The sequence below is a fragment of the Girardinichthys multiradiatus genome, chromosome 20 (assembly GCF_021462225.1).
Source record: "Girardinichthys multiradiatus isolate DD_20200921_A chromosome 20, DD_fGirMul_XY1, whole genome shotgun sequence".
Classification (NCBI taxonomy): Eukaryota; Metazoa; Chordata; class Actinopteri; order Cyprinodontiformes; family Goodeidae; genus Girardinichthys; species Girardinichthys multiradiatus.
In genome coordinates this window covers 36,555,411-36,579,626 of record NC_061812.1, presented here as the reverse complement: position 1 = coordinate 36,579,626, position 24,216 = coordinate 36,555,411, and the positions used below count along the sequence as shown (strand labels likewise).

Here is a 24,216-nt window from a genome sequence, read left to right as displayed (position 1 = left end):
ACAAAGGATTCCCGACCAAGTATTGAGTGCATAACTGTACATGATTATTTGAAGGTTGACGTTTTTTGTATTAAAAACACTTTTCTTTTATTGGTCGGATGAAATATGCTAATTTTGTGAGATAGAAATTTTGGGTTTTCATGAGCTGTATGCCAAAATCATCCGTATTAAGACAATATAAGACCTGAAATATTTCAGTTAGTGTGCAATGAATCTAAAATATATGAATGTTAAATTTTCATCATGACATTATGGAAAATAATTAACTTTATCACAATATGCTAATATTTTGAGAAGGACCTGTATCAGAGCACTGAGAACCCCTCTTGGTCGTTCCGTTCAGTTTAATGCTGAGGAGGAGGAGCTGTCCGGGGTGCTGAACCTTTGCCTGATGATGCGACCACAGCCTGAGGACAGAGACACAGCACAATCTGCCTGACAGAGTTCCTTAAACTATAATCTGCTGTTCAGTACAGGCGGGAAGAAAGCTCAGAAAGGCGTGAGCGACGCATGATTATAACATGACAGCTAGACCCAGATGAAATGGAGGGCACGTAAGACAGATGCTGCACCACATCCGCCTTCATGACGGAAAACACATAAAAGAAAATAATCAGATGGGATCTCATTGGCTTTTTCTGGATATTGGTGTATATTTAATTTCTCCTTCAGGGATGAAAACTCGTGAGATATTTTTAGTCCTCCCTCCTCTCGTTTAGACTTTCCCTTCAGGGACCGGCACCCAATGTAACCAAAGGTAGACGGCAAAATGACGTCAGAGCACCAGTAATTTGACGTGTAAACGCCCCCCCCCACCAACATCACGACCACAGACACGCAATGACACTAGCCCTACCTTTCAGCATTATTTCCTCTCCTACAACAAGCAGTTTCCTATCATCTCCGAAAGCGGGTTTCATTAGGAATACACTGACTTTAAAGATTTGTTCATTCATTTAATTACGCGACGTTTTTCATGCGTATTTTTTGTGCTGCTGTTTTTTGGAGATCACGTTTTTTCTCATCTGGTTGATTTTCCTCTGACATGGAAGTGAGATGTCGTCCAGCGGTGATGTGCTGTGTTGTCGCCGTCCTCTACTCCACGCTGTCCCGCTCCCAGGCCTTGTCTTACGCGGACAGGCAGTACCTGAACGAGTGGGCTGTGGAGATCCCCGGGGGGCTGTCCGCCGCCGAGGCCATCGCCAAGGAGCTGGACTACCAGCTGGTCCGACAGGTAGGCTACACGGCACCAACACCCTGAAGCACCAGCTTTAATTATGCCGATAAAAACATGACATAAAAAGAAAGTGTGTCTCACGTATGAGCTTTTTGGGAATATTTAACGTAGGCAGACCCAAGAACATGAAAAATAGAGCTTTATTTTTAAATCAAACTGGAAAAAAAAAAAACCTAGTTACACAAAATGTTTCGAAATGTTTAATCAGTCTAATCAAAGAGACTAATCAAAGCTTTCTGAATTATACCATTCTGAGAGAGAGAAATTATTAGAATCAAAACTTTTATTTTTTAAAGGACCCCGCAAAAATTATACCTGTGAAATTACAGAACCAGTGGCGCTATTAAGCGGGGGCAGGGGGTTGAACGGCCTAATACAAATAATAGTTGCGAGGTTCATTTATTCATTGATGTATGCATATATCTTATATCCTTCGTGGGTGCCAGTTTTGAATCTCTACCACTCACTGAGCCTGCTTCTAAATATGACCATGCAGTTGTAAAACACATTACATTATCTTATGGCTTTTGGTTTGGGATTCTAAATTTGGAGCCAAAAGTCATGTATAGAGACAGCACAGATATTGAAAAGGGTGGTCAGATTAGACCACGCTTTTAGCGACTGTGAAACATGGCAGGGGCTGAATAGTGCCGTAGGATTCTTTTATTCAGAAGGGATAGGGAAGCTTCTTAGAGTTCATGAGAATATTGATTGAACTAAATACAGAGCAATTCGGAAAGTGTATTTTGTGCTTCAGTGAACTGCGATATTTATTTTTTAAGGTTAAAATTTAAGGATTTTCTTTGTCATTTTCAATGTCCATCACTTTCTGACCTCTCACCTATCATGCATTAATGTTTAATGCTCCCGAAGCTGTTGTAACCACTAGTCTGATACATGTGAATGTATTTATCCTAATTTTTTTTTAAAATAAAGAAAACTTGGAAAGAATCTACTGCTTGTTTGCTTTTAAATTGATCCATAATTTTAGGTTCCTTCTACCTTGATATGCATTTAACTATAATATAATATAATATAATATAATGTAATTTCCTGTTAAACAATTTGCCTATCTGTCTGACATCTCACTATCTCTGCAGATAGGGGCTCTAAAAAACCACTTCTTGTTCAAACATCGCAATCAACCTCGCAGAATGAGACGCAGCGCCGATCACATCACCAGAAAGCTCTCGGAGGATGATCGGGTAGGTTATTTGTTGGTATCATCTTGTACCGACCTGTGCTGGAGCGTCTTTTCTTCGGAGAAAGAAGAAATCAAATGTCCTTATTCCTTTGTACAGGTGTTGTGGGCAGAGCAGCAGTACGAGAAGAGCCGAAGCAAGCGAGCAGCCCTAAGGGAGTGCAGGGACTGCCCGGTGGACAAGCTTTTTGATGATCCAATGTGGAACCAGCAGTGGTACTTGGTGAGTTGATAGTAAGAAGTTTAACATGTTTTAAAGAGTTTCTAACAAACTATTATAAAATATTTAGCTTTATATCTGAGGTGACTTTGGGTTTCGTGGATATAGTATTCATCTTGCAATCTGAAAGTAGGGGGCTTAATTCCAGCTTCCTCCTGCTATAATTAATGTGCCCCTGGGCAAGGCTCTGATCTGCATATTGGTTTGTGAATGTTGCGCGTTGATGAGGGTGGCTCTAGTGGAAAGTGTTTTAAGAGGTCGGTATGACCATAAAAGTGCCATATAAATTCAGTCCATTTACTTTCTGGTCATAAGTTGTGTACGTTGGCTCTGTTTGCCTATAGATTGTCTGCTCTCCCCAGAGATCTGCATTTTAAATCCATGACAGAGAGCTGAACAGATCTAGACTCTCAATGCTCTGTCCTCATTGTTTTTTGACCAGAGACTATTTGAGGACACGTGTCCATATTTTTAAACTTAAAGCAGGAGTGTCAACCAGTTTGTGTGCATTAATGCAAGTATCATGATATCAAAAATAAACAGTAAACATGTTTCATACAAACACACACAAAAAATGACAACACTGAGAAAAAAAGGATTCTGTCAAGTAGTTCCAGCCAAAAGAGCCATTTGCTTAATTGGTAACACAGTCCCTTGTGGAGATGAGAGGGTTTGGAGAGACTGTAATCCAGCAGGATGGTGTAGGCCGGAGCACAATGCATTAAATCCTACCCGCAATGGGATGTTTTAGCCATTCGAGGGCAAGTAGTAGCAGAGAGCAGAGGACTATCACAGCTGTGCCTCCTTCTAATATATTCCTGGTACATTGCCTGCCAGAACGTTTTCTTCCCCCTTGAGCTTTGTGATTTCTGATGGCAAATGTTTCCATTGTATTTTATCCTGCGAAAACAGTAAACAGAAAAGAGGCCTAAATGCAAAAACAAGCTGCGCCATTGCCATGCCTCTGCTTAACTTAACACCTTAGTGAGGTGGTCATTCACCCATTTAATTCAGATATGTTGGATCAGGGATGCATTTAAAAGTTGAATCCCTGCAAATGACAGTGGCTTTCGAATACAGTGGCTCTCGATGACTATGGCACTGATTGATCTAAACCATACCAATACAGCTCAGTCTATATGTTTACATTAATTGTCTGCTGGAAGGCGAACCTCTGCCCCCGCCTCAAATCTTTTGCAGCCTCTAATTTGTTCACTTCCTGGATTGTTATGTATTTAAACCCATCTTCCCATCAACTCTGATCACGTTCTTTGTCCCTGATCTAGGGACATACGTTTGTGGTTGCAATTTGGGAAAATGTGACAAAGATCAAGGGGTATGCAAGGCACTGTATGTTGAAGTCTACACCTAATGGCATACATTACAAAAAAGAAATCATTGAAAAAATGTTTTCCTAAGCAATGCATTATCTAAAACACATCCAGTTAATAACTTCAAGCAAATTGTAATGATTATTAGATAGTCAGAGAATCTTTTCTGGGGGAAAAAGAGGCAAACATAGGCAGAGGCAAAGCAAGTTCACCATCAGCTGTTAAGCTGCAGGAAACAGATGTTCTCTGTTAGTGACCGGATCACTTCACATGACTTAGATTAATGGGTTAATAAAGTGAGGCTGATCAGTTACTGAAGAGACCAAATCCTTAAATTGTCATTTTAGGCTTGATCATCGTTGAAAACTTGAATCAAATTTGATTTAAAAAAAGTGTTTGCATGACTGAAAGACAGATCCGTTCTCTCCGCCTCAACTCTTTTTGCACCTGCACTAACGGAACATGAGTCATGCCTACGGCGACTGAGAAAACAAATTGAGATGAATCAGCTTTGCCGATGAGGGATGATGACACTAATGGGATCGGCTTCAGAGTGCCGCTTTTTGTATTTCCACATCAACCCATGTAACCTGTGTAACCGGGAGGGCCATGTTACGCCTAGATGTTCAGCAAAACACAGTAGCATACTGAGCAGCAATCAGAGGCAACCCTCTATTTTTACCTCTGTTGTTGTGGTATAATGTTTGTTTTATTTATAACACCTGCAAATGAAGGCTCAGAGGATAATGAATGAAAATGATTAGATAACACAGAGACCGAGAGATCATAAAAACCTACAATGACAGTGCTTACAGGCTTATAAAACTGTGATACCGGCAGACCTAATGGGTGCTGATACTGGAGTTAGGGTGGAGCTCTGTGACGCAATCAGAGGTGGAGAGCTGCAGCAGAGAGCGAGATGAAGTGTCTTTATCTTTTACGAGTGGGTGACTGCATGAACCTAATTAGGGAGTGACTCATACATGTGGTCTGGAATTCCTCCCGCCTGCATGACTGTGAGCTTGTCAGTCTGTGTTAACATTGTATCTCTTTGTGTAGAAAGACTCACAAAGATAGTTGCATGTTTTTTTTGTTTTGTTTGTTTCATACTGTCCATGTCAAAGCACGGTGGGCTACAGCTAGAATAGATTCTTGTCCTGAGTTAAAAAGGTGCAGTAGGTGAGAGGACTTGACAAAAAAGCAAGGAATCAAATCGGAGCCCAATGCATCGCAGGGATGAGTCATATCTGGGTTGGTGTTCTGTGGTGTCTGAGCATAATGCACAAAGAGCAGAGTTCTTTTTTTAGTCTTAGCTTCTTCCAGCTCTGAACCACAATCTTCCCAATTAGGCAAAAAGGAAGGCATTGAACCAAACCTGCTCATTCATCCTCATCCCTTTGCAGAATCTCTGATAAAAAAGTGCTGTTCAATGAATGTAAGCTGAACCAAAGAAATCCCATGTTGATGCACCAGTTTGAGTCTTGAGAGTAAAGGTGCTGTAATAAAAAACACAAAAGCCTCAAATATATTGACCTTCAAGTCGCACTTTTCCTGTAAGTGGTTGTGCAGCAGCATGAGTGGACTCAAACTCATACAAAGAAAAAGCTGACTGCCCGGTAATGAAATGTAAAGTTAAAGGTCAGTGGATTCAGCAGGCGAGAAGTTTGATAATGCCTGAAAAGCCTTGTTTAGGTGAAGTGGTCAAAGAATGATTAGAGTATTTTTATTTTATTTAAAGTTTTTTCTGTCCCCATATGCAGCAAGACACCCGGACGTCGTCCTCGCTGCCGAAGCTAGACCTGCACGTGATCCCCGTGTGGCAGAAGGGCATCACGGGGAAGGGGGTGGTCATCACCGTCCTCGATGACGGACTGGAGTGGAACCACACAGACATCTCTGCCAACTACGTAAGACACCGTTTCCATGGAGACAGCCTCCATCGTCTGGGCCTGCCGTTGCCATAGCGATGCTGCTGGTGACACCTTACCAGGCATTTCATAAAGGCAGTAATAAACGTGCTATATGATGATGCCCGTCTGTGAATGGGGCCCTGAGCTATTTCAATTCAAGAATGCTGAGTTATAAAACACGTTTCTCTCTTTTTACTTCTGCTAAGACTCACTGAGCCTTCTTTATTTTTTCAAAATATTTCCAGTCAACAGTGTGAATTGTCGCTTTTAGGAGCCATCTAACGCTGCCTTACTAAAACAAGAAAAGGAAAGAGAAAGACATAGTAAATATGAGAAATAATGTATGACAACAACCTAATGTAATTAGGTTAATTCTTATTAATCCAAGGATCAATCAGGCAAGAGGCTCATCCCTAACAATCAGGGCAAATTATCAGCATTCATTTGCATAATTTATAAGCAGTAAAACAACAGTCACAGGCATCTAACTTCATTGGAATTGGAAGCTGTTAATGTGAATCAGCAGTAAGAGGATAACAGTAAAGCTCAATAAGACCAAAATTTAGATTTTATTGTTTTATATTGTTAGACTGTCAAAAATAGTAAATCAGAACTTGGTCACACAATGAGGTAAACCATGTAGTTTGTCAATTCATGACAAAACCTTAACCAAAAACAATTACAGCGTTCTAATATGATCCATCGTATTGTAGATGTCACCATGAAAATAATTTGGCAAAGACAATTTTGCTTTCAAAGCTGTGTGGATTCTTGTTTCAGTGAAAATATTCAACCTCTTTCCTTAATCTTTCTTAAAGGATCCAGCAGCCAGCTACGATTTCAACAACAACGACCCAGATCCTTTTCCCAGATACGACTCCACCAATGAAAACAAGTAAGTCCAAACAATATTTTTGGCCTTAACTTCTGTTTGGTGTCTCAGACTGGGGTAAGACAAGTTAAATAACAGTAACTGTGAGTATGGAAGATTTAGTTAATTTGATTATTTAAAGATATCATAGGTTTATGCTTTTCCTTTCAGGCATGGCACTAGATGTGCAGGTGAGATTGCAATGCAGGCCGACAACAATAAATGTGGTGTTGGAGTGGCATACAACTCTAAGGTTGGAGGTGAGAGCAAAGGAACAAATGTTGTGTTAAGTTTACCTCTATTAATATGTACAGAACAAAAACTGAAATATATATTTTTTCACCTTCATAAAGCAAAGATCATTACAATAACTTCAAAAGTTACTGAGATAGCATGCTTTAAAAGGATTAAGATTGCAGGCATAAATGTGTGGAATGGGGCGTTGTTTGCGCATCTATCAAGCTATCAAAATGGCACCTGGAAGTGCCTGTCACGAATTGCAGCAGTGTCATTAGCTGTCTGATCTCTGTATCTATGAGCAAAATGCTGCTAATTCCCCCCGTCACATTTTCTTGTCTTGGAACTCTGCGTGTGTGCTAGCAATCTATGTGGGCCTCTTTTTTATGATTGAACCAGCAAGAAAGATGCGAGTATTCGAACGGACAGAAAAATATTTATCCCAATTTATATAAACTTGCTGTCGCTTTTCTGGCTACGCTCATTTCATCTGTGCCCTGTAAAAGGGTATTTCCTAAAGCAGGTGATATCATTTCATCTTAAGAAGAAAATCTGCCTTAAATTAAAACCAATACAATTGTGTCCCTAACATAAGCACAGTTACAAAGTAATACAAGCGCATAACAATTCTCTTCTTAATTTCTTTCCACTATCCTTTTTGATCCAGCCATTGTATCATAAAGCCAGATTAAGATCATATCCAGAGCATATTTAGAATTCATTCAGCTTATTTATTTATTATTTAGCTTCACATAGCAAAGTCATGTCATTATAATCACTCTGTCTGTTTTAAATGTATTGTCCACTTGATGGTAGAGCAAATGAAGCATCATAAAGCATCTAGAATTGCACCTCTCAAGGTGGCAGCAGGTTGGAGTAGCTCTGTTACTTTTGATTCTGATTTATTCTTTTTTGGGAACTATTCCTCTTGTGGTGGATACAGTTGATTTTTTTTGGATGACTGTCCACTCCAGTGTCGGATGCTGTGCAGCTTGGAGGATTTTTCTTAATACTTTCTATTTTTGGACATTTGTTATGATACATTGCCATGGCAACGGGGTTGTTTCTTACAACCGGGAGCAGCTGATTAATATCTCAAAAGCTCAAATAATACTTCAGCTACAACCCCAAATCCCTGATGAGTTGAATATTAGACGCCGTTGATGCAGAGCAGGAGCTAAGAGAAGAGAGAGAAGGAGGAAGTTCAAACCATCTCTTCCGTCGATTTTGATGGGCAATGTGAGATCGTTGGGAAACAAGTTGGATGAACTCCAAGCCCTACAAAGGACCCAGCCAGAGTAACGGGCATGCAGTATCATGTGTTTTTACTGAGACATGGTTGCAGGATCATATCCCCGACTCTAGCGTCTCTCTGCCGGGCTTTTTAACCATACGAGCAGACAGAGATTTAAAGAGGAGCGGCAAATGTAAAGAAGGTGGACTGGCAGTACTTGTGAACAACAGATGGTGTAATCCAGGACATGTTACTGTGAAGTGTCATCTCTGCAGTCCAGATATTGAACTGTTGGCAGTAAGTTTTCGTCCATATTATTTACCCAGAAAGTTCACCAGTGTTATTTTGGCAACAGTTTACGTTCCACCTTCCGCTGTTGCTGACACTGCATGTGATGCCATCAGCTCAGTTGTTGCTAAGCTACAGACACAAAACCCCAATGCTTTTGTGGCAATTTCTGGTGATTTTAACCATGCTTCACTCTCTGCTACACTTCCAACGTTTCAACAATTTGTCAGCTGCTCTACCAGAGAAAACAAAACATTGGATTTGTTTTATGCAAATGTCAAGGACTCATACATCTCTACAGCAAGACCTCTTCTAGGCAAGTCAGATCACAATCTTGTTTTTCTCTGCTCGAAATATAAACCACTTGTTCAGAGGCAACCTGTAATAAAGAGGACTGTGAGAAAATGCTCACAGGAAGCTGAAGAAGCTCTGCAAGGTTGGTTTGAGGCTACAGACTGGGACGCACTGTGCCAGCCACATGGAGAGGACATCAATGCCATGACTGAGTGTGTAACCGACTATATAAACTTCTGTGTGGATAACATCATCCCCACCAGAACCGTGAGATGCTTCCCCAATAACAAACCTTGGATCACCAGTGACCTGAAGGACCTGCTTAACAAGAAAAAAAGAGCCTTCAGAGAGTGAGACAGAGAATTATTGAGGAGAATACAGAAGCAACTTAAAGTCAAGATAAGAGACAGCAAGGAGGTGTACAAGAAGAAGCTGGAGAGCAAGCTCCAGCAAAACAATATCAGAGATGTGTGGACAGGGATGAAGAAGATCACAGGCTTCAAGCAGAAGGATGATCAGACCGATTGAGGTCGGGACAGAGCCAATGAACTGAATACATTCTTCAATAGGTTCAGTTCAGAAACAAGCTTCGCATCCTCCTCTCCTGCTCACAGCCAAACAGACATTCCATCTTCCTTTGACCCACAGGACCGACAGCTGTCCAGTAACACCTCACATTTTTTATCTTCCACCTCAGACCCTTCTGCTTCTACATGTTTGCCTTCAACCATATCAGAAGATGCTGATGCTTCCTTTGCTTCCCCCTTCCACCTGTGTGTCTCAAGAAGTCAGGTGAAGAGACAACTGGAGAGACTGAATCAGAATAAGGCTGCAGGTTCAGATCATGTCAGCCCTAGAATCCTGAAGGCCTGTGCAGAGCAGCTCTGTGGGATTCTGCAGCACCTCTTCAACCTTAGCCTGGCCCAGAAGAAGGTTCCGGTGTTGTGGAAGACCTCCTGTCTTGTTCCGGTACCAAAGAAAACTCACCCATCAGTCCTCAATGACTATAGACCTGTTGCCCTGACATCTCAAATCATGAAGGTCCTAGAGAGACTCCTGTTGGACCTCCTGAGTAAGCAAACAGTAAACCATCAGGACCGCCTTCAATTTGCTTATCGCTGTGGAGTTGGAGATGCCATCATACACCTGCTTCAACAAACCCACTGTCATCTGGACAAAGCCAGCAGCACTGTGAGGATCATGTTCTTTGATTTCTCCAGTGCATTTAATACAATCCAACCTGATTTGCTTTGTCAGAAACTCCAGAAGACTCAGGTGGAGGCCTCAACAATCTCCTGGATCAAAGACTACCTGACAAACAGACCACAGTTTGTGAGACTGAAGGGTTGGGTGTCTAACCAGGTAGTCAGCAGCACAGGAGCACCACAGGGGACTGTACTCTCACCATTCCTCTTCACTCTGTACACCTCAGACTTCCAGTACAAGACAGACTCCTGTCATCTGCAGAAATACTCGGATGATTCTGCAGTCGTGGGGTGGATCAGAGATGGACAAGAAGCTGAGTACAGGATGGTGGTGGACCGCTTTGTGGCAAGGTGTGGAAACAATCATCTCATGTTGAACGTGACTAAAACAAAGGAGATGATTGTAGATTTTAAGAGAAACAGGAATAAGTCAAACACTATTTCTATCATGGGAGAAGAAGTGGAGGTGGTGGAGGAGTATAAATACCTCGGTGTTCACCTGGACAACAGACTAGAGTGGAGATGCAACTGTGAAGCCATCTACAAGAAGGGACAGAGCAGACTGTACTTCTTGAGGAAGCTTAGGTCCTTTGGTGTTTGCAGCAAGATGCTGCATATCTTCTATAAGTCTGTTGTGGAGAGTGTGATCTCTTCTGCCATCATCTGCTGGGGAAGCAGCATCAGAACCAGGGACTTAAAAAAGCTCAACAAGCTGATAAAAACGGCTGGCTCTGTTCTGGGGACTCCTCTGGAACCTCTGGAGATCATTGTGGAAAGACGGATTCTTCATAAAATGAAGAACATTATGGAGAACTCTGAGCATCCTCTTCATGAGACTGTCCTACAACAACAGAGTGTCTTCAGTCAGAGGCTTCTTCAGATCTGCTGTAAGACGGAGCGCTACAGGAGATCCTTCCTGCTCACAGCCATCAGCATCTACAACGGCTCTTTGAGGAAACCTTCATAATATGAGCTATAACAACATTTAATTTCCCTTTGGGATTAATAAAATATTTTTGAATTGAATTGAATTGAATAAAGCTTCGGCCAATTGGATGGAAAGCTTCAGTGCTTCACGAAGCTTCGCTATCGCTATTTTCAACCTCTTAATATATTTTTTCGTTATTTTGTTTGTGTGTTTTTAAATGTGGTACTGTTTGGTTTTAAGATCACAGATGTAATTATGGTATTTGGATTTAGTTTTTTTCTGTTTTGTCTAGACATCTCCAACCCACCAACTATTTGCCATGTTTGCTACTTGTATCCCAAGCTTGCATGTTTGCTGGTAGATTATCTTGTATGTATGCATGGAATTTCTGGATTCCATGCTATTTTTTTCTTCCGTAATGAAATAAAATATTTGTTTCAAACTGACATTTCGGTGAAGTGTTATTGTTGAACATGATTATGTCATTCTGAAAAATTACTGAGCGTTAGTCAAATCTAAAGATGCAAGATGACACAAACAGCCCCTAACAGTCCAAACTAACAGTCCAAACTTTTTTACCTCATGCCACATGGCTATTTTCATGTCAAAATTTTACTACTCTGAAAAATCTCATTCATTTTCAGTTTTTCAGTTGTAGCTAAAAATGGTTTTGAGCTTTAACATTCCCAGCATTCTGCCTTCAGGAATTCGTATGCTGGATGGAATTGTGACCGATGCCATCGAGGCTAGCTCCATTGGATTCAATCCTAACCACGTGGACATCTACAGCGCCAGCTGGGGGCCCAATGATGATGGCAAGACCGTGGAGGGTCCTGGCCGTCTAGCCCAGAAAGCATTTGAATACGGCATTCAGAAGGTATGTAAAATGCAAGAATACTTTTTTTTTTTGCCTCATGAGGGGGATGGATACAAACGAATGCCACACATCTCAAGTATTTATTTTTGAAAACAAATTACACCCTTTTCTTTAGGTTCCCAATTTTACTTTTATTACTTTTTCTTACTTTTGTGTTACTTTGTGCTGGTCTGTCTGACATAATCCCCCAAATTACACTGAAGTTTGTAGATGTAACATGACAAAATTGTTACAAGTTCCAGGAACATGAATGCTTCTGCAAACCACTGTATATTTAGTTGCTGGGATCTACTAATGGGAAAAATTATATGCAGCGGGAGGGTTTCAGATGGATCAGGATCAATACACACAATGCAGTTAGCTGCAAAGTTTGAAGATTTTAATGACAAAATGTCATTAGCTCTAAATGTTGCACTGACCCGTGAAACTGAGCTTTTGTCAAAACGTGATACTAAATAAATTATTTTCTAATAGTTGGAACCATTAAACCACATCCTATACTGTTCTTTTTAAATTAATAAATTTAAAAATTACTGTTGTTTTAATGCATTTTAACCATTATTTAGGATCCTTTTTAAATCTAAGTAGCAAGAGATTATCTGATTCAGACCATGCAGTATTTTCCTCTCTCTCTGTTGTGTCTTGTGTAGGGTCGTGGTGGGAAAGGCTCTATCTTTGTCTGGGCATCAGGTAATGGAGGTCGCCAAGGCGATAACTGTGACTGCGACGGATACACAGACAGCATCTACACTATCTCAATCAGCAGTGCCTCCCAGCAGGGCCTGTCCCCGTGGTACGCTGAGAAGTGCTCCTCCACTCTGGCTACAGCATACAGCAGTGGAGACTACACTGATCAGAGGATTGTAAGTAGTTATAGACAGAGCCGATCTAGAACAACCCAGTTTTACTTAATGATTTTCTTTATCATGCCTTCTTTTTGGTTGCTTTTCAGACCAGCGCTGATCTTCACAACGAGTGCACTCAGACTCACACAGGAACTTCGGCTTCTGCCCCACTGGCTGCTGGGATATTTGCCCTTGCACTGGAACAAAAGTATGTGACTCTACAACTCATTTGGCAAATGCAGCTTTGCTTTATATATTTCTTTAAATGCTTGCTTCCTTGTGGTTGCTGCCTCAGTCCAGATCTCACCTGGAGAGACCTACAGCACATTGTCGTCTGGACCTCAGAGTTTGATCCTTTGGCCAATAACCCAGGCTGGAAGAGGAATGGAGCAGGTTTGATGGTCAACAGCCGCTTCGGATTCGGACTTCTCAATGCCAAAGCACTTGTGGACCTCGCTGACCCAGCCATATGGAAGCATGTGCCAGAAAAGAAGCAGTGCATCGTCAGAGATGACTCTTTCCAGCCAAGGTATAGTAAAGATTTTGAGGCAGAAATTGTAAATTTTGCTGCATAACCCAGCTTGGCGGAATGGTAAGGTACATCTAAATTTGTGTTAATTCTCCAGTATATGTTGGATTAGCAGCCTCAGTATTTCCAACAGGTTCTGATTACCTTCCAATGCCCCTGTTTAATCCCAAAGATATGGCTCTACATTTCCTCTGCACTGCTTAGCAGTCTGCACTCCCCTTTGGCTTTATGCCAGTTTTACAAATAAATCCTTTCATTCATGTCTGGGAGAGATTGGGATTAGTTGTTTTTTGCAAATGAATGACCAAATGCCACTTAATCTGCAGATGCATATTGTGTGCACTTGTGAATGTCACTAAACAAATAATATGGAAGTATGTATTGTGTATAAGTAGAACACTGATCTGGCATAAAATTACATAAAAACAACCTGACTGAGTATGGTGACAAGATTGAGTAGGTCTGTGAAAATTTTAGGTAAGGTCAACTAATTCTGAGATTGCAAAAACCCTTTTAGGTTGTCACTTTCAATGCCTACATGAATTTTACAGTGCCACATTAAAATGAATTCCTAACAGATTAACATTTTGTCAGTTAAGAAATTGTAGAATTCCTTTGTGGTTGATACAAGACACATACGAATAAGACTAATATAAAAGACTGTTAAAAGATAATTGTTTCTCCTCCTCCTTGACCAGTAGTTTGTGAGAAGTGTAAAAATTGAAACACTTGGGAGGAGTCGAGTCATTGATGATGTATGTTTTTACCAAATGTGTTGTTTTTTTTCTATATTGAGAATGTCATGTATCAGGAGCCATATAACATTCTTGGGTTGTCATGAAGGGTTGTTTATGTCTCAGTCACAGCTAATTTAAATCATTCTACAGGGAGCTGAAGGCAGCAGGAGAGATCACTATAGAGATTCCAACCAAAGCCTGTGCAGGCCAGGAGAACGCCATTCACTCTCTGGAGCATGTGCAGGTGGAGGCCAGCATAGAATATACCCGGAGAGGAGACCTGCACATCACACTCACCTCCCCAGCAGGTTAAAAAAGTACACACAAGCACAAATGAACATAGGGATGTAAGCAAAAAAAAAAGAATCACAGTGTAGTTTTAAACAATACATTTCTTTGGATCTTGCCACAGGCACAACCACTGTACTTCTGGCTGAGAGAGAAAGAGACACGTCATCCAATGGCTTCAGAAACTGGGACTTTATGTCTGTCCATACATGGGGAGAAGACCCTGCTGGTACTTGGACCTTAAAGATCACAGATACTGTGAGTTTTTTTTTTCAAATCCAGTCACAAATGCCTCTTGGCTGCAATCTCATATTAGTTCTTTAAAACATTATTGAAAACTTACAAAGAAATTTAGGTATAGGAAAATAAGTAATAGTAACTACAATTTATTTTTTTACCAGAGATCAGTCTGTTACTGTAATCCTTACAATATTTAATTTGTAGATTTATTGCGTTTCTGCTTTTTCTATTGCTTTTAAACCACTCCTATTCTCTTTCAAAGTCAGGGCGTATGGAAAACAAGGGACGGATCTTGAATTGGAAGCTGATACTCCATGGAACTTCTGAGAAGCCTGAACACATGAAGAAACCTCGAGTCTACATCCCTTACAATGCTGTTCAGAATGACCGACGTGGCGTAGAGCATATGGATGACATGATGGAGGTGAGCCTTGAACCTTTTTTACTTTGGCCATGCTACAACCAAAAACTTCAATGTATTTTATTGGGATTTTAGTGGAACTACCTTTTGCTGCAATTACAGTTTTAAGTCTTTAGCAATGTTTTTTTACCACCTTTGCACATGTAGAGTCACTGGTAAGGTAAGGTAAGGTAAGTTTATTTATATAGCGCTTTTCAGCAACAAGACACTCAAAGCGCTGTACATACAATTACAATACAATCACAAAGCAAATAAACACAGACACAGAAAAACAAATCAAATGATAAAATCAAACAACAGAGGTAATTTAAAAAAGTAAAATAAAATAAAGAGAATAGAATGATGGACAAGAAAATTAAAGGAAAATTGTACTGAAAACGCAACTAATAATGTTTAGATGGCACAGTCAAAGGCCACTCTAAACAAATAAGTTTTTAATCTTGATTTAAAGCAACTTAGGGTGTCGGCGCTTTTACAGTTTTCTGGCAATTTATTCCAGATTAGTAGAGCATAAGAACTAAAAGCTCCTTCTCCATGTTTGGTTCTGGTTTTGGGTATGCAGAGTAGATTTGAGCGAGATGACCTGAGAGGTCTGGCTGGTTGATACACTGTCAACAAGTCTGTAATGTATTTTAGTGCTAAACCATTCAGTGATTTATAGACTAACAGAAGTATTTTAAAGTCTATTCTCTGAGCTACAGGGAGCCAGTGTAGGGAATTTAGAACTGGGGTGATGTGCTCCACTTTCTTAGTTCTAGTGAGGACGTGGGCAGCAGCGTTCTGGATCAACTGCAGCTGTCTGATTGACTTTTTAGGCAGACCTGTGAAGACACCGTTGCAGTAATCAATTCTACTAAAGATGAACGCATGAATTAGTTTTTCAAGGTCCTGCTGAGACATTAGTCCTTTAATCCTGGAGATGTTTTTTAGGTGATAGAAGGCCGACCTTGTTACTGTCTTTATGTGCCTCTGAAGGTTCAGGTCTGAGTCCATGAAGTGATCAACAGTGTCGAATGCTGCACTAAGGTCCAATAATACCAGCACTGTGGTTCTTCCACAGTCTGCATTTATACGGATGTCATTGAACACCTTGACAAGAGCGGTCTCTGTAGTGTGGTGAGCAGGAAGCCTGACTGGAAGACATCGAAGTGGTTGGTCGTTGTTAGGAAGTTGTTTAACTGTTGAAACACAGCTTTTTCAATAATCTTACTGATGAAGGGGAGGTTTGATATAGGCCTGTAGTTCTGCAGTAGCAGCTTGTCCAAGTTGCTCTTTTTCAATAGAGGTTTGATAATTGCTGTTTTTAGGGCCTGGGGGAAAACACCTGACAAAAGGGACGTGTTTATTATTTGAGTTAAATCAGATGTTATTACAGGCAAAGCTTTCTTAAGGAAAGCTGTACGATTGCTGTACGATTTCTTCTAAGATTTTGCAGTTTATTTGGTGAAATTGGGAAATTTTGTCAAAATCAGTTCTAGTTGGAGACAACTTTGGTACTGGAGTTGATGTGGATGTGCTGACTGCCCCTCTGATCTTTTGGATTTTTTCAGTAAAGAATTTAGCAAATTCATTGCAAGTTCAGATGCTACAGTTACAGGAGGGTTTGTTAACCTGTCGACCGTGGCAAATAATGCACGAGCATTGTTAATGTTTTTGCTGATGATCTCAGAGAAGAAAGATTCTCTTGCATTTTTCAGCTGTAGGTTATATCTGTATAGTCTCTCTCTATAGATAATATAGTGAACCTGGAGTCCAGTCTTTCTCCACCTGCGTTCAGCTTTCGACAATCCTTTTTTCACTTCTGACTGGTGGAGCACTTCTCCACGGAGACATTTTCTTCCCAGAAATGACTTTCACTTTAATTGGAGCAATTGAATCAATGATGTCCGAGATTTTGGAACAAAAGTTATCTACCAGCTCATCTACAGTGTTACAGGGCAAAGTGGAGGTAGAAGAGTTAATGTGGTTAAAGGTTTCAGTAGCAGTATCCTTAAAGATGTGTTTTCTTATCATGTCTCTTTGGCAAACTGAGTCATTGCAGATGATGCTTTCAAAAATAACAGAAAAGTGGTCAGATAGAGCAACATCAGTTACAAACACCTTGGAAATGTTTAGACCCTTAGTGATGATCAAGTCCAAAATATGTCCCTGTTTGTGCGTTTGCTGTTTAACATGTTGAGTCAAACCAAAATTTCTAAGAGTGTCACATAAATCTATTACACTTCTGTCTTCAGGATTGTCCATGTGAATGTTGAAGTCTCCCACAATAATTAAACAGTCATAATCAACACATGTCACAGATAAAAGCTCATTAAAATCACTGAAAAAGTTTGTTTTGGACTTAGTAGGCCTGTAAATGTTCAAGAACATGGTTCGGACCGGGCTCTTTACCTGGAGAGCCAAATATTCAAAAGAGTCAAATTTCCCCAGAAATACTTTTTTACACTCTAATACATCTTTAAACAAAGTGGCCACCCCCCTCCACCTTTTCTTTGCTGTCTGCTCTCACAAAGAAAATTGTAGTTCGGAGGCGTCGCCTCTATCAGAACGGGAACTTCATTAAATTCATGTAACCATGTTTCTGTTAAAAACATAACATCAAGATCGTGGTCAGTAATTAAGTCATTGATTAAAAATGATTTTCCTGACAGAGATCTAATGTTCAATAAAGCCAGTTTATATGACTTAGTTGCTGATATTAACTCTGTGTCTGGTTGTACCTGACAGTTTATGGCTTTTGTTGATTGTTTATTACTGTCTCTTATCCTTTTGGCTTTGTTCTTTCTGTCACGTATAAGCACAGAGATTTTACAACTATCTCCTATTAGGGGCCCAAGTTTTTCCTGGACATGCTCATTTCTGATAGAGTTACCACTGGGGCCCAGACTGTATCACAGAGAAGTGATTTGAAGGTCCTGATTAGGAGGAGATAGATTAGGAGGTAGTGGGACTCTGCGGCATTTGGAAGATGTTGGTTTAGTAGCAGGGCCTCGGCCACGGGGGGTGTTGAATGGAGAAGATGTCAGAGCCATTTGGGTCCCGATTTTAAGAGCTCCTTCAGCTAACTTCTGTGTTTTTCTTGTTGCAGAAGATTTTAATCCCATCAACAGCTGTGTTGCCCACTATTAGGGTTCCTGGTCCGGTGGGGCGCTTTTCTCTGGCAATTTAGGAGAAGACTGTTTAGAATGAAGGTTGTTCTCAAACCTTTTATTGTTCTCAGAAGATGGATCATTTTCCTGGTTTTCATTCTGTAGTGAAGCAAATCTGTTTTGGAGGATGAATTCCATTATTTCCAGCTGTCTCACTCCTATCAGTTGTTGTGACAGCAGTTGTTGAGTTGGCTGTCACTGTTTGGGATCACAAGCAGAGTTGAATCATCGCTGTACCCCATATTCACCTCCACATTCACTTCTAGTCGATGGATTTTTATCTCCAAAACAGCCAATTTCTGTAAAGGTTTGTCGAAGTCCTCTGTGGTGAAGGGAGGCATTTTGTGCTGATTAGCTGCCGTCAACTTGTCCTACTTTCAAGTTCGATTATAAAAACATAAAAATCCTTTAGAAAAAATAAAAAATAAAAATAATAATAATAATCCTTGGGAGTCGCTGGTAAGAAGTTGTTTTAATCCAATATTTCCGTAATTTTGGCTAAGAGATAAATATTTAGGAGTAAAAAATGCAAGCAAGCAGGGAGCTTCGGAGAAAAGCGTCTGAGCAGGCAGAGAGGCGGAAGCCAAAGGCACTGGAATTATTTCCCATTTTGCTTTGCAATTTCACTCAGCTGCAGTCAGACTGGATGGAGAGCAACATACATTTTCAAGTCTTGCCACAGATCTCACATTGGATTTAGGTGTAGATTATGATTGCACCCTTCTAACACATCAAAATACTTTACCTAAACCATTCCATTGTAGCTCTGGCTGTATCATTGTCCTGAAGGACAAGTCTTTTTTTAGAATCTTATAGGTTTTCATCAAGAATTACCCTGTATTTTGCTTCCTTCCATTTTCTTCTACTGTCTGTCCAGCATCCCAATAGCATGATGCTGCCACCACCATGTTCTAAGGTGGGTGGGTGAGTTCAAGAAGATGTGCCATGTTAGTTTTTCCCCTCTTAAATGCCATATTTAAGAAGTGCATGTCTAATATTGTCTTGTCAACAGATTCTCCTACCTGAGCTATCAAACCACTCCAGACTTACCATGGGGCTCCTGGCTGCTTCTTTGATTAATACACTGTCAGTTAGTCTTGTCAGTTTAAGTGCTTGGTAGATATGCAGTTTTGCCACACTCATACCTCTTTGGATGATGGATTGAACGGTGCTCTGTGGGATGTTTAAACCTGCGTCATTGTTTTATAAGCTAACCCTGCTTTAAGCTTATCCACAACTTTATCCCTGACTTGTCTGTTGTGTTCCTTGTATTTAATTATGTGTTGTTTTCACTATTGTTCTTAACAGAAAAACTAAATTTCATTATACACAGGTGGACTATTACTACTACTACTACTAACAAAATATACAAAACTGAAAACAATTGGTTTCACTGTATTTTTGTAAGGGGTATCAGCTAAAAGTGGTCTCAAAACACATGATGCCACTCTTTTAAAATTTTAATTAGTAAAAAAACATGTGAACCATGTATCTTTTTCCTTTCAGCTCACATCTTTGCATTGCTTTGTGTTGGTCTATTGAATACAACCCCAATCAAATGTGTTGAAGTTTGTGGTATGTGTAGCCCAACAAACTGTAGAAAAGTAGTATGGTCACTTTTTAAGGGCATTGTATGGACTCAACAAAGAGAAGACGCAAAGCTTGGCACCAGGCTCAAAGCTCACTGACCCCAGTGTTTTATTAGATTAAAACTTATTTTTGTGCTTCTCTGTCCAATCTTTAAAGACAAGTAAAATTTTTGTCTTATATGCTATGGCTTCAATTCTGCTAAAGCCAAATGAAATACTACATTATCCACACACGCACATTCTGAGGATTATCTTTCTCTTACAATATACGTCATGACCAATGCCATGTCTTCTTTTTGTCTGGTTGGTGATACAGGAGCCCACGCAGCCCCACCCCCCTCAAAAGACTGAAGCTGCAGAAGCCTCTCCTTCGGTATCAGAGAAAGATCCCAAAAGCCCTTCAAGCGGCTCCCCTTACTCCCCATCTCTGGCACTCCTACGTCTCCTACAGACAGCCTTCAGCCGACAGGCCACTATATCAAAGCTTCCCCAATCAGCAGCGAAGCCCCTATCTGCTTGGAGGAAGCAGCAGCAACAGCAGAGCCAAGGTTTCCTCCCTCTTCCAACAAAACTCCCAGCTCAGAAGCTGTACCAGGCTCTGGACTTGATCAACAAGTTTAGGGGCCCGGAGGACAGCCTTTACAGTGACTACAGCGACGGCTTCTACAACACCAAGCCGTACAAGCACAGAGACGACCGGCTTCTGCAGGCCCTGTTTGAAATGCTGGATGATGAGTAAAAACGAGCGGCATGAGGCGCAGGGGGTGAGAGGAGACAAGTGCTGTTGGATTGGGAGCGGAGGAACAAGATGAGGAGATGAATGAAAGCAAATGGATGTTAAACCTCTGAAGGCAACAGTGAGATGAGAAATACCCAAAATGCTGCATTTCTGATCTATTTCCAATGCATAACTGTTCATTGATCCGCTCTTACATTCAGTTCTTTCGAGAAGTAAACTTTCCTGATGTTATTCCCAGTATGGACTTATTTAGAGGCCATGTGCTGTAAAGTGTATCTTCATGTGGTGAATATAAATGCATTTAACCAGAGAAAGGGATTTAATTATGGTGGCCTTGCCTCTCTTCTCTGTACTGCCTGCTCAAGCATGCCACCTTTAGAATATGTTTTGCAGTAGTATCTAGATCTATATTATCATCCAGAGACAAAGATTGTAAAATGATTTAAAAACTCATTTGGCAATCCCATCTATACATAATTTTTCCTGATGCTCTGAGCTATTAGCAGGGCTTTTTATCCCTCCCACTGTGTATAAGTTGACTCTAAAAAGCTGAAAGAAAGTTAAATAAATTAGACAAATTCAAGAAATTATAAAAAAAAACGGATTATCTATTTGAATTTTTTTTTTTATGTTGATGTCTGATTTGTTCTCATGTGAACAAAACAAGACAATAACAGTTTTATTTTCTGTATTCTTAGAAGTATTAAGAGAAATATATTATTCTAAAAAATAATTTGCTATATAAATGAGCAAATTATATAATATTGTTTTAACATGCTATTCAATAGGAATAAACAAAAAACAAGAAAAAAACGGTAAAAATAAAATTATTTACAGGCTGCGTAAACACCCCAACAGTTTTTTTAATGAGTGCAATGGAATCAAAGAAATTATTTTTCTATAGATGATTTAAACTTGTGACATAAGTTTAACAGAACCTCAAAACCTTTTAAAACTGTATTTTTTGTGGTACAGTTCACACTGTACGTAACTGTAAACACTGCCAAACTTCTTCTGTCAGAAAGCTTCGCGAATGGCCAAAATGTTGTTTTCCAGCAAATGTACCAGCGAAATAAAACCTCACCTGGCCACAACCTCTGTAGAATAGGGCCTCAGCATTGCAGCATTCAAGCACATTCATAATGAACGCCTTAATTTCTGCTATAATTACTGTGCACACTTAATCTCCATTTAATGTAGATCAGATTTGCTGAATCTAGTGTTAGCTGTTGGTGACATGAATCCTTATTGAAGCCTTTATGCAGAGTCTCTACTCTCTGGCTTGGAGCTGCCTGTCCCACTTTGCTGCCAACAAAGTGACAGTAAAATGATGATGTTTGGGTTAAAGCTTTCCATGCTCCAATTTAGCTTTCCTTAAAAGTAGCTTGTGCTGTTTTGTTTGTTTTTCTGTTGATGGCTTATTCAGTCAAATGTTGTTTACACAAATTAATGTTATGTTGCAATTTCTGTATGGATGTATAAAAAAATTATGAAATTTATCGAATAAACTGCAAAGTGACACCTTGAGCCCAGTGCACCTTTGTCGGGATACATTGATTCTTGGGGATAATATTACCCTTGACCACAGTTAAAATCTTGTAAGTGAAAGAAAGATTAGTTCTGCAAGTAAAAATGTAAATAAATATCAAAAACATGTCAGCTTTGGAGTTTGTGCTGCTGTACAAAGGCTCATACTGGTGTACAAGCATAAGCATGCATAAAAAGTTAACATAAAAAAGTGTAACTCATATAAAGCCTTTACCTAAGCTCATCTGCACCCCGCAAACCTCCTTTACACCCAGTCAACAACAGGCTACACAAACAGACAGATGCAAGAACTGCTTTTGAGTAGGCCCTTGGAAAATACCCTTTATAAGGACTATTGGCATAATTATAACCAACTCTTACCCAATGCAAAAAGATTCAAAAATCTTCAAAATGTCTGTGTTGTAATGAGCCGAAAGTGTTAATCAAAGGGCATACATTGACACTGAATTTACAGAAAAAAGAGTGGAGGGGGAAAGGGAGGACAAAAGGAAAAAAAAAACATGTGACTATTCCACAGTTTTACTCTGCAGATAAAAACACAAAATGGTTTCATAATTTTCTAGTTCATAAAATCTTGAATGTGTTTTTTCTCCTATGAACATAGCCTTCCTCTCTATCTGAGAACATGTGAGACACAAAACTGTGTAAGTTAACAAACAAGGTATGTTTCTTATTTTATGCAACATTTGTAGGGTGTTCCCCATGGGAGGCGGGGTACACCCTGGACAGGTTGCCAGTCAATCACAGGGCAACATAGACACATGCAGGACAAACAACCACACACACACTTATTCAAAGCTAAGGGCAGTTTCAAGAAACCCATGCAGAAAGACCCCCAACCAGGAGTCGAACCCAGGACCTTCTTGTTCCAAGGCAACAGTGCTACCATACATTTCTATAGAATGATCTGGAAATGGCCCAAAATAAGGGAAGAATACAGTATTAAAAGTGGCTTGTGATTTATAAAACACCTTGCTTTACTTGAAAATTAAATGCTTATAGATAAGTTAGATTATATTTTTTATACTTGTTTTCCTGCTCCTTTTGTGATCTATTGTTTAAAATTTCATTACATAAATCCTTGTGATTATTTCCCTTTCAGTTATGAAAAATTCCAACTGCCAACTTGTTTTCATCAATATAAGTTATTTTTTTTCCACTATCAATCCACTTAGTCGTTGATCTGTTTCTTGTTCAACATTACCGACTTCTAGTTAATGTTTTTATGACTAGTTATAATTGACTAGTCTGGCAATAAAAAAAATTTTTCCATTATTTTGGGTCAACCATTTTCAGTACCATTCCATGTGCTTCTCAAAATAGTTTGCTGGAATTTTAGCCCATTCCTCCTGACAGAACCTATATTAGTGAAGGGCACCCGTCCCTCCTGCAGTAAAACAGCAACATGAAGCTGCCACCCCTTTTACCTCCAAATGTAGCAATGGCCATTGTGGCCAAATACTTTAAATTATTTCATTTGACCACAGGACATCTCTTCAAGACATAACCTCTTTGTCCCTGAGTGCATTTGTATCCAGCTTTTAATGTTTATTTTGGGGTAATGGCTTCTTCTTGACTGAGTGCCCTTTTAGCCCATGTCTGTACATAACCAGCTCAACTGTGGGTTATGCCACTCTACTACCAGCGTAAGTGCGCATCTTCACAGGGTTAGTAGCTTATGTCCTTGGGTTGATTCGCGCATTTTACACCAACACAGGTTCAACTTTGGGACACAGAACCTTCTCCTTTCTGAACATTATGATAGACATGCTGTTTATACTTGTGTATTATTATTGGAAAAGATGAATGTGGCACCGTCAAATATCTAGAAATTGTACCCAAGGATGAACCAGACTCATGGAGGTCCACAGTTCCCTTTCTGATACCTTTATGACTTTTTTAAAAATGTTCTCAACATGTCACACAATTCATCAGTGTACAGGTCCTTCTCAAAAAATTAGCATATTGTGATAAAGTTCATTATTTTCCATAATGTCATGATGAAAATTTAACATTCATATATTTTAGATTCATTGCACACTAACTGAAATATTTCAGGTCTTTTATTGTCTTAATACGGATGATTTTGGCATACAGCTCATGAAAACCCAAAATTCCTATCTCACAAAATTAGCATATCATTAAAAGGGTCTCTAAACGAGCTATGAACCTAATAATCTGAATCAACGAGTTAACTCTAAACACCTGCAAAAGATTCCTGAGGCCTTTAAAACTCCCAGCCTGGTTCATCACTCAAAACCCCAATCATGGGTAAGACTGCCGACCTGACTGCTGTCC

General features: G+C 39.9%; 1 protein-coding gene across 1 annotated transcript; it reads left to right on the top strand.

Annotated features, from left to right (window-relative positions):
- The first annotated feature begins 807 nt into the window (after nucleotides 1-807).
- On the top strand, nucleotides 808-21,891 carry pcsk1 (proprotein convertase subtilisin/kexin type 1). The gene is made up of 14 exons (XM_047346390.1): nucleotides 808-1,234; nucleotides 2,338-2,442; nucleotides 2,539-2,661; nucleotides 5,750-5,896; nucleotides 6,718-6,794; nucleotides 6,942-7,030; nucleotides 11,661-11,833; nucleotides 12,484-12,696; nucleotides 12,786-12,886; nucleotides 12,974-13,207; nucleotides 14,095-14,252; nucleotides 14,357-14,490; nucleotides 14,735-14,896; nucleotides 19,948-21,891. Exons 1-14 carry the CDS (start codon nucleotides 1,046-1,048, stop codon nucleotides 20,368-20,370), a joined length of 2,328 nt encoding a protein of 775 aa, XP_047202346.1. The 5' UTR covers nucleotides 808-1,045; the 3' UTR covers nucleotides 20,371-21,891.
- Nucleotides 21,892-24,216: the final 2,325 nt, after the last annotated feature.

Bases quoted from the DNA above. Each gene is read 5' to 3' on its own strand.
- pcsk1 (XM_047346390.1), top strand. From the start codon at position 1,046: ATGGAAGTGAGATGTCGTCCAGCGGTGATGTGCTGTGTTGTCGCCGTC. The intron at 1,235-2,337 runs GTAGGCTACACG...CTATCTCTGCAG, and splicing joins ACTACCAGCTGGTCCGACAG to ATAGGGGCTCTAAAAAACCA. The intron at 7,031-11,660 runs GTGAGAGCAAAG...TTCTGCCTTCAG, and splicing joins ATACAACTCTAAGGTTGGAG to GAATTCGTATGCTGGATGGA.